Here is a 12,432-nt window from a genome sequence, read left to right on the forward strand (position 1 = left end):
GAAGACAACAAACATTCAGGAAGGTCTTCTGGGGTGGAGCTGGTTTGGCTCATTTTTTACATTGACTGAGGACATTTATAAACCAAACTGACCTATTAAACAAAACTCTTGGTGGAGGAAGTAGAGGAATAACAGTGTTGCTCAAGCATTCACAAAGCGGGCAAAGGAATTCACCATTTTCTACATCATAACTTGTGTGTACTCGTAATCTTTGTTGTCTTCGTTGCTCTTTTGCTTGGACTGCATCAAAATACCTTTAGAAAGAAAAGAGAAGACATTAGTGGCAAATTATTATTACTTGAACATAGAAATTTAAAAATTCTCAGGAAGACACAGTTTCGCCTTTCCTGACATATAGACAAGATTATTATCAGAAGGAAAAATCTCTACTCTCTGACGTATAAAGCATTAGTGCTTTTGGCTGCCAAAATCTATCAAAGTGCTGAAGTCAAAATCATGGGCTGTTAAAATCATGGTTAAGTCTGAACTGTACATTTAGGAAAAAAGCAGATGAGGAAGAGAGAAGTTGAAGCATTAAAAAAAAACCAAACCAAACCAATAAACAAAAAAACCCAAACAAAACAAAACACCAGAAGCAAACAAAGACCACCAAACAAACAAAAAACACTAAGAAACAAACAAAAACCAAACAAAAAATACCAACAAAAAAAAAGGCCACAAACCAAAACAAAAAACCCAACTTATTTTTACATAATTTTTTTAGGAAGATGCCATGAGCATTATCCTTGGGTGTTTTCTATTACAGGTCACAACCAAAACAGCAGCAGCAAAAAAAACCTGTTGGCTGAAGCCTCTATGAAAAAGGAACTGAATTCACTGGTTTGCTAAATGTAACTCCAGAAGCCTCTGATGTGGTTTAAAGCATGCCCAGTGATGACCCCAAAATGATCTGAATACAGGCACCTAAGGGCATTTCCAGGAGATTATGGCAACCACAAAGGACTGTACACGAGCTACACAAGAAGATTAAAAACCTATCTTCAGTGAGCAGTGACATCAAAGACCACAAATGAAACCTGTGTGTGGTAATAGCCACAGAATCTCTGGGAGCTCCTAACACTCTTCATACACAAGGCAGAATCTGAAATTAGGCACTTCAGAAGCCATGCCAATGAGCAAAGCAAGGGCCTAATCAAAGTCAGAGGCATGAATGGTTTGAATTTGTCACGTGGCATTAGCACCACACAGCACTAAGCATGTTTATATGCCTCCAAAAATCAAAGAATACAAAATAACTGCAAAAGGCTTTACTAAAATGCTAGGAAACAAAGAATAAAATTGAGTTTATGTTGAAGGTGAACTTGAACTAGGTCACCAATGTTTCTACTTTAAATTAAATCTGTTGGAGGAATTAAGAGTGCAAGGGATGCACTGTCATTTAAAACCTCAGTAGAGAGCAGAAGAAGCAGAAAAAGCATGTCTAGCAGTGAACTGCAAAAAAAACCCCAAAATCTGAGCTCCAGATATATGTGCACCACAGGGAATTATGCATCAGGATAAACAAGGAAAGGCAATGACAGCTGCCATGTATGGCTTTGGACTCTTCTTTACCAAGATGACAGTAAATGAAAATTATTTTGAGTATGTTTACAGCATTTGATTTCTACTCCTTTTCATCCAACAGAAAGCTGTTTTAATCACCTCCTGAAATTTCTTTTCAAGTTACTACACGGTAGGAATTTTGCCATTTAAATTAGTGTCATTAGGCAAACTGATAACATACATGTTATATGAACTAAAAACTTAAATATAGCCTTTTACCTTTGCCAACAATGCGCATGCATAATATGTCCACAGCTACCCGTGTGTGTTCCACATGACAGATCTGGGTGCATGAATAATGGGTCATACTTCTCTGTATTTAAAAGAAAAAAAAAACCAAACAACTTTGAAGTAAACATTTATCAAAATACTTGATGGCAGATTAGTATTGCCATCTTTGCATTATTATTTAACTTTATCACAGAAGTGCAGTCCATTTGAATAAGCATAAAACACATTACTAATCCATAACAGTTTAAACTGTTTAAATTATTTATAAGTATCACTTTTCTTTGGTTTGGGTGTATGTACTGTACTTAAAGGCTTCAAACCAAGCTTTCAGAGGTGTTGGGCCCTGGTACAAGTCTCCAAGATCAACCTGTACTGTTGGTGGTTCAGCACCATCAAACAATTAGTTCAAGGACATCGATCTTCAGAGTGAGAGTGCAAAACAATTCAAAGCAAAGATTTCTGTCTATTTACACATACAGAACCCAGAGAAACCTTTGTAACAATGCCCTTGCCCACTGATCTGTTTCACAAAGTACCTAAATCCAAGATTTTTTTTTATTATCACTAAGAAGCATTTCAGATGATATAACTGAGAGGAAGAAAATGTACATCTTCTGCTTTTAAAGCACTACATTAACACCTCCTCTCTCTGATGTTAAAGGCATGGTTTAAAAACAAACACTTCTGATTTTCAGGTTTTTTTCAACAGTTATAAATAATTTGTCACAAATGAATGGCAGAACATTGAGCTCATGCCCCAGAGTAATTTACATTATTCAGCACACACATTTCTACCTCACCAAAAATATGGGAGTTGTGCTATTGATTACAATGAAGCCATTCACAAACAGTTAATGTAAGAAGACTATGTCACTGTCTCAGATGAAAAAATACTGCTGTCACAGTAACCCAAACACTCTTTAATATTTAAGATAACTATGATCAGTACTTACCAGGGTCTGGAGCAATTTTGTTTCTATTTTTAGACAACACAGTTGATCGTTGAATAAATGCTGCCAAGACCATAGCCCTGCTGTCCACTTTAACTTCTTGCTCCTCCTGGCACAATATACACATAACAACCTGTCTGGGTTCAGCTACTCTGGTTTGCTCTGGACCCAAGGCTGTGAGTTTTGCATCTGAAATTACAGGGCTAGAACATTTAAAGAATATTAGTGAGCAAATTATTTGAAAAACATTGTAATCCATATCATGACTTACATGCGCTTACTGAGTTTCTTAAATTTATGATAAATGCTCCCTGACAAAAAATAGCTTTTGAATTTATATAACAATTCTTATGTGCCCAGAAGTAGCATGTATTTTCTAGAAAAAAATAATAACCCTCCCAAGAGCAGAACCCACTCCAGTTTAACACAGAAACTGAACCTGCAGCCCTCCATCATCACCATCCTTTAAGTGTCTGATATGAATTTTGAAACACTCTCCACTTCCTCACAAAACCATTAGCATTCTCTAATTTGTATTTCCAACTGCCAAACAGATTTTCTTCCAGATCTTCAACAGACACATAATGAGCTATTTCCAATTTACTATGTTTAATAGCATAGTCTCTTCCACATTATTAATAATTCACTGGGTGATTTTGTACAAAAAATTATTTGCCTGTTTATGTTTATATTTATCCCACAATTCTGACAGAGAGGAGGAGGGAAGTGCTCCATTTACTGCTGGTTTTTTGTCTCAGAAACTAAAAAAGATTTCTCCATCAAGATCGAAAAAAAAGAGCTTTTTAAAGCAGTAACAATAGGACAATCTGATGTAAACATTAATGAGAAGAAATTTAGACAAGACGCCTTTACCTATTTTCATGGACTCCGGAGGTTGAAGTATCCAGCTCCTCCAGAGTTTGCTGAAAGAGTTCTTTGTTTTCATTAATGAAGTGCCGTTGCATCTCAGACATCTGGGCCATGATCTTCTCCCTGCGCAGTCTGGCAATCTCAGCTTTTCGCTTCCTCTCAGCTTTGTCTTTATCACGTGAACTCTGAAATTGTATTGTTCACTCAGTCGTTTTTGAAGCCTCGTTACAACAGATTATTTATTTTAGCTACTGCCATGTGTAACTTCTACTAACCTCCAAACAATGAAAATCTCATAAAACACAAAAGAAAAGTCTACCAAAGACGTATTTTGTGCCCTCTTTTCTTTAGATGGTGTTCAATGCCAGGCAGAACTGCAGATCAAGAAGGGGAACCTCTTCCCCTCAACCTTTAACTGCATTTTGTATTTCTCTTCCCTTTAAGCACTCCTAGGATAGAAGGGTAAGAGACTGACATGTCTTGTCTCTGGTGCTGCTCTCCCTCCCCAGCAGCTGCATTCCTCAGTGGAGCACTACAGCGCTCCAAGGTCTGTTTGCAGTACCTAGAATGTCATCTCCACCTACACACATCGGCAGAGCTTTTCTGGAATGACCTGCGTGGCAAAAATATATAGACAACCACTTCTTTTAGCAACTTCCCATGGAGTCTGAAATTATGGGAGCCAAAAAAAATTTAATGCTGTGACTGTACTGCACACAATTCTATGGAGTAGAATAACAAAAGATTTGGAGAAGACAATATATGAAACAAAGGAACACAGCTTAGGGACTTGACCGATAGGTTCTTCAAACAAATGAGTTTGATCCATAAACTGTGAGACAGATTTTCAGAAGTCATTGATGTTTTCCATGTTTGATTTAGAGCTACAATTAGAAATATAGTCCTTTGCTAGTCACCACCCAGACCTGTTCTAGATCAGCTCTTGCAGATTGCTTTTACCTCCTCCATAATATTTCCTTCTGTCTCAACCACAGGACTTGAAGAAGAACTTTCTCTTAGCTTTTTAATAGTATTAAAGGTCTGTAAGAAAAAAAAAAAAGCCTTTAATTTGCTTGGGTCATGAGAATACAGCTGTATATACTATATCCTGACTATACAATGTGCAATATTGGAATCCATAGGTATAACAAATACACATGGGAAATAAGGAAATCATCCCAATGTAATTAGGAAAGTTTCAAAAATCTCATTTCCATGATATTCAGTGGTAATGTAAAATACTTTACCTTCAATATCCATCTGATCATGTCCTTGTGCACTTCCAGATGAGGAGCATTTTGCAGTGTTTCTAGCATAGCTAGTATGCTAGGGGAGTTATTGGGTGCTTCTCCTGGCTCTGAGAGAAAAATTACAACGAGAATTGATTATATCATTCCTGGCAAACTCATCACTCACTAACATTAAAACAAGAAACCCCAATGCTTGTTCAGCAACTGAAGAATTCTTTCAACAATATGTGATTTTTAGTTCTCCCCCATTGCAAACCTTTTCATTAATAATGTCTAAATCCTGAAAAGTTTTGCTCACTGACTGTATTTTCTTACAAAAGAAATGCCCTGTATGTGCTCCCTGGCTGTTTTCATTTTGGGAACCTCCAATATTTTATTTCCCACTACTTTAAATGCATCTTTCATGTGTTGGCAAAACAAGAGGCATTAGTCAGACGATACAAAAGACCGACAAGATCAAAATACTATTTAAGAATGCTACTCTGATTTTTGCAATTGCATCTCATCACGTGCAGCAATCTTTATTGAGATGTTAAAGATATTAAGAATCAGATCAAGAGGAATTATTCAGCTTCTGGATTTCTCCTCTAGAAAATGCCTTTAGTATTGCACCATCATAGAATCTACACAAGTAGAAAGCATTAATCTATAGTCAACTTGATAACATTTTGATGCATAAACAAATTTATTCTTCTGGTAAATACAGTTTCAAAAGAATAAAATATGAGATCCTTGCATTTTCAGTTATTTCAAATTTGCTATACATTTGAAAAGAAAGGCGTACTTGATATTTTCTGAGTGAAGGTAAATGTTACAACATTCTCCTCACTGAGATTCTCCAGATGTTGTTTTTCTTCTTGTAGTGCCATTCCAATCAAATGCAAAACCTAGGTAAAAATTAAAAATTTTAGTTCTTTTCTTACTAATTCATATAATCTTGTTATATAGTTTAAGTTATTCATTAAGAAATAAGAAAGTCATATAATACAATTATATGTTACAAATATATTTGAAGTTATTTCTACATACAGAATTCCAAAGCTACACAGGAGCAACAGTATTTGTTTGAAACTTTGCCATATAAAATCCATATTAAATACTCGCCTCTTTCTGTTTGCTGTCCTGACTAATGAGTGAGAAGTCAGTACTTCTCATCTTTCTCCCTACCCCCTTCATGTTACTATTGCAAGCTTCTGGACAGAACAAGCATAAAGCAGACTTTAAGTCCGTTTTTATACACAAAGTTTAGTGACAAAAAAATTAAAATTTGTAAGTTAAATTTGTTCTCTCTAAAAACACATCTTAAAATAATGTTAATTTTCAGGTCAGTGAAGAGCTGTAATCTCCTTGAACTTAAAAAACGTAATTACCCTATTCAGCACTATGATAGTCTGAATGGCATTTTGAAGCTGAGATACTTCATTCTTGGTGGCAAACTCTGTCATGCTGCATGAGCCATTTCACAACCCTATACAAACTGGCAGGATGATTCAGACACAAAGGTTTACTGATGCCTGGAATCAACACTGACACCCATGTAAGGAAAGGATAATCACCCGAAAATTTGTAACACAACTTGAGTGCAACAGACCAAATATCTACAGAAAAAGTGGCAAAACCTGATGAGAGTCTTGAAGTTTTTAAATTTGTTTTAATAAACCACAGTTAATTTCTCCTCAGCCTATCCCATCTATTTAACTCACTAGATATGGACCACCTCTTGCAGATGTCTCATATTCACCTTTGCAAGTGCTTCCAAGACAAAGTGGTTGATTTATAAAAGTTGCAGTACAACTGCGTGGCACCATCACGGAGAAATGCCACAAGTTTCTGAGCAAGTGATAGGTCCCTAATGAATTTCAGAGTTTTGAGAAAGGTTGGTTAGGTTTTTCTTTGACTGAACTAAAATTCAGCCAATCTTATTGACAGTTATTCCAAAACCTAGCATTCTTACATTATGTAAATGTACCTACATTGTTGTGATTTGTAATACCAATGTATCTTACAATTTTCACCTTTTTTGTGTCATACAGAACTGCTTATGTTAATTCAAACTTAGCTGCAAAAGGTAATATACACTCAACAAGACTGGATGTCAAAAAATTAATACTCAGTTTCAAAACTGGGATTTCATTGCAAAATGTTGTTTTAAAAAAGTTTGGAGTTGGACCTTAAACCAGCAACCACACCCAATATAAACAGCCCTGCATGGCAGTTTACTACTCGTCTTTGCACACCCCAGAAAATGGTTATCATGACACCAAAAATCTCAATAACCATCCAGGTTTCTAAAGATCATTATAAATTGCAAGGAACAAACAGCTCTGTTAAGTTTTCGAAAGTGGATACAATTTCAAGTTAGAAAACTCTTTTGTGCACTTTCATGGTTTTTTCCTAAAGTGATTTAGCCTAAACTGAAGATTAGCAAAGGAACATCAAGAAAAAGATCAATGGCTGCTAAATATGCAACAACTCAGATTAAAGGGTTCCCTACCACAAAAAAACATTATTGCCCCTGATTCAAGCAGAATTCTTCCCTCTCATGCGCATCCCATTGGAAATTTACCCGAGTCTTCCATTCACTTATAAAAATAAATTGCATCAAGAAGCAGAGGGGTTTCCCTAGTTTTGCATATCAGGAAATACCACTTATTTCTCATTCACAGTATTCTGGATACTTCAGACATCAAGTAAACAACTCAAATCTATAAAATCATGTTGAAACGCTCTAATGAACATTCCTCCATTAGCATAAGCATTAGCTTAAATAAAAACCCATACCCTTTGCAGCATGGACTCTGACCAGGCATAGCCGTTGTGCTCCACTGCCCACTGCAGTATAGTTCCCATAATGCACAGCATGACATCAGACTGCAGGATGTTCACCAGGCTGGCAAAAAGTGGGCAGAAAGGAGGAAGAGCTGGCGGTGGAAGTGCTGAAAGGGAAATTGGTGTATTTGACATATCTCCAAAATTTGCAACACCCAATTAAAATGTCTGATTTAACGGAGCAACACAAGGCAGGGAGGTGGAACCAGATGACCTTTACGTTTTCTTCCAACCCAAACTCTTCTATGATTCTAAGACAGAACATAGCTGCTTGATAAACAGTGCTACCAATACAGGCTGCACCATTCAGCATGGCTTATAATGGAAAAGCCAAAGGAATAAGCTCTTCAGAAGGCTGGTTCCATGACAAATCAGATCCCCTGACTATAGGCAGGGAGACATAAGGGAAATTGCTTCATTTCTAACCAACTTCTACTCTAGCCCTGGCATAGGCTGTTAGTTGGTGTAAGTGTCAGGGCAATACACAGCTTGATATGTGATTCCCTCTTCTTCCATCTCCTCTCAAAAATAAATACCTGTATCTTCTCTGTTCTGTCTTCTCAGCTTTCTCTGTGCTTCCTCTGCCTGAAAGAGAAGAACATTGCCAGCATTACTCAAAAATCTGTACCACTATAAAACTAATAAAAAAAAGCATTCATGCTGTACTACATTGTTACTGGGGTTTTTTTTCCCAGCCTTAAATAAACATGAAAGCTTTCATATCTTCGCAGTTTGTCTTATGTTCTACTTGTAAAGTAGGGCATGCAACTTCAAAATTAATCTTTCCTCTAGAGCCAGCCCGGATTCTTTTCCTAGCATAAAACTGTAAGGCAAGTTTGAGCTAAAATGGCAATTTCCATAAAGGTAAGGGAAAATACAGATTGTTTTAAATACTTTCAGTACAATAAGATGCAAGGGAACCCACAGACAAGCTCCTGAATGCCCACTGATTTCAACAGCTCTGTATAGGGAACAGGATCCAGTGGCACAGAAATCACTGGAAAATCCTGGGCAAATTCTCTAATATCCAGCTGGTAATACTTCTTCACAGAAGTAAGCTTTGGAAAAAGACAAACAAACAAACAAAAAAGGCACAAAATAAGCCCCAGGAAGTTAAACTACTAGTTACCTTTGACTGCTCTGCCCTTGAAAAGTGATAGAAATACAGATTGAAGTTCTTGGCACATTCTGGTTTCAATTCATACAGCCCTCTGCCTGTTAATCCGGGTTTCCTAAAAAAAAAAAAAAAAAAAAAAATAAAGCAAACAAAACACTGCATGTCCAATGGTTCTTAACATCTGAGAACAAATAGTTAACTAGAACAGCTAACAAACACTGCCTAACAGGCATTGTAGAAATTAAGTAACAATATTAAGAATTCTGCACATGATTAAAGCCATGGTAAATCACCATGACTCAGCCTTCTTTGTTTCATTCTCTCATTTTCACTAATTGAGACATTCCATTTCTAAAGCTGAATCATCAGAATAAAGGGAAACATACTTGAAACATGCCACTTCTTCAATCACACTTTCCATCCCTGTCTCTCTGTTCTCCTAAATGGAGTGAAAAGGCAAGACAGTGTGTTACTGAAGTTCTTGGAGTAAACACATTCAAATATCATACAATACTAGAGAAAGCATGCAAAATGAATGTAGTACAAAGTCATTTTACTGGCACTCAAGAGAACACTAAACCATATAACACGAAAATACATTCAGGAATACCATCTCTGCAAAAGGTTATTTGAAAAAGTCATGCCATTCTAAGTGGTTCATTTGTACTGCTTTTCCCTGTCATAATGAACTTGGATGTAACAATAGCAGAAGAAAACTGTAAGTTAGCTTGCTCAGCACATTTTTACAATACACAGCCAGCATTTCTGATTTCTAGGCCTTTAAATTGAAATAAATACTGGATAGCTAAAAAGACTAGTTACTGAAAAATGCTGAAACAACCACAAAAGGCAGCATGAGACATCAGCTCAAATATGTAACAATACTTCACACACAAATTTTCTTTCAATATTCCCATCCCCTTCCACGAATGCATATTTCACTGTAGTTACCAGGCCAGAGAAAAAATTTTCAGACTGACAATATAATTTAGAACTCCAGCTTAAATCAAATTTGCTCTTTCATGCAACCCTAAATTACTCTTAAATAATTTTGAAATATGACTTTTCAAATTGTTTCAGTTTAAAATATTTAGAAAAAATAAAAATATTTCATAATTTATCATTAAAATTATAACCAGTACAGTAAAACATTAACTTCGGAATTTTGACTGTCTTAAAAATTCTTAAAAGATAGCTTCAAAAATACTAAAAGGAGAAAGGAAATCAAGCTTTGCTGTCCTACATAAGTACTTATAATAGAATAAAGATAAATTATTCTGTTCATGTAAATGAAGCATTTATGTTACACAAGTCATAATACAGTGTCTGATTCCATGTCTTTTCACTTATTGTTAGGCTTTAAAATATAACAGCTTATATTTCTGGATAGTTCTAACAACCCACTTCCATACATCTAATTCAGGGTGTACGAGCAGCCTGCAGAGACTGCTGGCCAGATGGCCTGATTAGAAACTGTATTAAAAAGAGAAAGGAGCTGATGAAACTCTCAGATTCTTGCCTCCTTCATATGTTGTTCCTTCTTTGCCTCTTTTCTACACTTGCCATGAGACCTATTAACAGGTACTCACGCTAACCTTGCTCTGACCATAATCATGCTGCTCTCTTTCCACATTAAGTGACATGAACTTGCATAAGACAATTTTTCAGCAATCAGCCTTATAAAGTGGAAGTTGGTTCTCCCCTCCACAGCCAGTTACTTACATCTTCAGGAAGTGCCTTCACCAATTCACTGTGAGCCATTGGCCTGATGCTCAGCTGATGGATGATCTCTCGCTTGATTTCATCTGTTGCATTTACCTGTCCTATTCCAGGGCTGAACCTTTCACCTGCAGAAATAAAATATACCTCTTTTTTTTTTGGTTTTTAAACATTTTTTATCCTTTTCTCTTAATTAAAGGCTGGAAAATAGGGTGTCTTCTGTGAAATCCACCAGCATTCAAAAATTCATGACACTGATCTAAGCTAGTTTCAAGGCTTTTCTTCTAGGAAAGAAGTCAGAGCTACAGGATGTTCACAGCAGAACTGAACCTGAGATAGCAATAAAAAATTGCCCAGACCATTAAAGAGCCTAAATTAAAAAAATTATTAAATATGTTTTGAACTTACCAACAATCATTATAATGAGGTATAGCATCTCTTCTATAAGAGTGTTATTTTGTTGAACAACATCCTGAAGTAAAACAATAAAAAAAACCAACACATTCTTCAGTTATTATTCCATATGCTGAAAATATTTTTTCAGTGATTCAAAACATTGCCTGTTTTCACTCTTAGTACTCCCAAACTGAGCTATGCTGAAACACAGTCACAAGTACAAAAACAATGCAGCATTTTCTGACATTTACTAGTTTGACAGGTAAAAACATTTACGCATACTTCAAACTGGCCAAATGAAATTAAAATAGGAGAAGTTTTACTTTTTTATCAAGAAATAGCTCTGTCTCAGTACAACAGCATCTGATACACTTTGAAAAACAAAACTGAAGATTTCCTATTGCAGTAGTGCATAAAATACCTTGTTAGTATTTTCAGTGCTAAATCTTTTGCCGTAGTCTGGAGAACTAAATATCTGATAAAGTTCAAAGCGACTCAGCATTATCATCAGGAAGTGATTTGGATCCATCATAGACACACCTGTCTATTAAAGAAAAAAAGATTATAAAGAGAAAACAGATTGGGTGTTATCACAGCATGTTTGTATATTTATATATGATATTCACTGTATATTCTTTATAAAATTAATTCTCTCTCAATCCTATGAACGAAGACTTAACATTTAAGTTTACTCTCTTAGGACACTAAGAACAGAAGTTTAAGCCCATTTGACAAGCAGAATCCTATGCTTTATCAAGAATTTCTGATGCCCTTTTAAGGGCATCATGCAAAATATTCAGGGCTACCCCTTCCATCTTAAGCAGTCTAAACAAATTTCAGTAAAAGACTTTTGTTTGGTTGTTTTTATCGCTAAAATTTTGTTCCTGCTAGCTTATCTTCTAGCAGGTATAGTATTACTTAGTATGTACCACTGAAGATTTTAACAACAAATTCCAATTCTCTAAAGAAAGGCTGAAGATTGTAGAGCAAAGCTTCCAAAATCTTCTTGGAAAGAAAAATACTGAAGTTTCAAAGCAGAACAAACATCAACTTTCAGAAATTTCCGTTTCTGAAAATTACTGGCTGAAGTTTTTTCAGTTTATTAAACAAGGTATCTAAGTTTGCCAATTACAAATATTTGTGGTTAGTTTACTATTGCTAATGGGACCATCTTTAAAACAGAATAAATTTCCAAGAAAACTCAAGGAAATCTATCCAAATTGGGCAGCTGAAAATGATCATTAAAAATCAGTGGCAGATCAAGCCTCAGAGAACTGTATCTGAAAGCAGAAGTATCTTGGGGCATGTTTATCCTATTGAGTATTGCTAACTCTAGCTAAGATTTGAGGGACTTCCTGAGAAAATATTTTGCTGTCCAGGTGAACTATGAACCCCGATCTGCAAACTTTAGATTATATTGCTCTCAATGCAGAAGCATTGCATCTGTCATAGTGCTAAATAGACTGGCACATTTGCAAAATCTGTTCTGAAGGGGAAAACCAAAAAA

At 35.9% G+C, this 12,432-nt stretch overlaps 1 protein-coding gene across 3 annotated transcripts in view; it reads right to left on the reverse strand.

Moving 5' to 3' along the window:
- The window catches only part of UBR2 (ubiquitin protein ligase E3 component n-recognin 2), a 55,609-nt gene that overhangs the window by 12,983 nt on the left and 30,194 nt on the right, over positions 1-12,432 (reverse strand). For all 3 annotated transcript variants that reach the window (XM_038130942.1, XM_038130941.1, XM_038130939.1), the window contains exons 19-32: positions 11,347-11,469; positions 10,938-11,001; positions 10,533-10,657; positions 9,197-9,249; positions 8,823-8,925; positions 8,230-8,278; positions 7,646-7,800; positions 5,649-5,751; positions 4,862-4,971; positions 4,575-4,655; positions 3,618-3,799; positions 2,748-2,947; positions 1,783-1,876; positions 93-254 (exon numbers count right to left, since the gene is read on the reverse strand). In XM_038130942.1, coding sequence (XP_037986870.1) covers positions 93-254; positions 1,783-1,876; positions 2,748-2,947; positions 3,618-3,799; positions 4,575-4,655; positions 4,862-4,971; positions 5,649-5,751; positions 7,646-7,800; positions 8,230-8,278; positions 8,823-8,925; positions 9,197-9,249; positions 10,533-10,657; positions 10,938-11,001; positions 11,347-11,469 — 1,604 coding nt within the window. The remainder of the gene's footprint in view (positions 1-92; positions 255-1,782; positions 1,877-2,747; positions 2,948-3,617; positions 3,800-4,574; positions 4,656-4,861; positions 4,972-5,648; positions 5,752-7,645; positions 7,801-8,229; positions 8,279-8,822; positions 8,926-9,196; positions 9,250-10,532; positions 10,658-10,937; positions 11,002-11,346; positions 11,470-12,432) is intronic.

The sequence above is a fragment of the Motacilla alba genome, chromosome 3 (genome assembly GCF_015832195.1).
Source record: "Motacilla alba alba isolate MOTALB_02 chromosome 3, Motacilla_alba_V1.0_pri, whole genome shotgun sequence".
Taxonomy (NCBI): domain Eukaryota; kingdom Metazoa; phylum Chordata; class Aves; order Passeriformes; family Motacillidae; genus Motacilla; species Motacilla alba.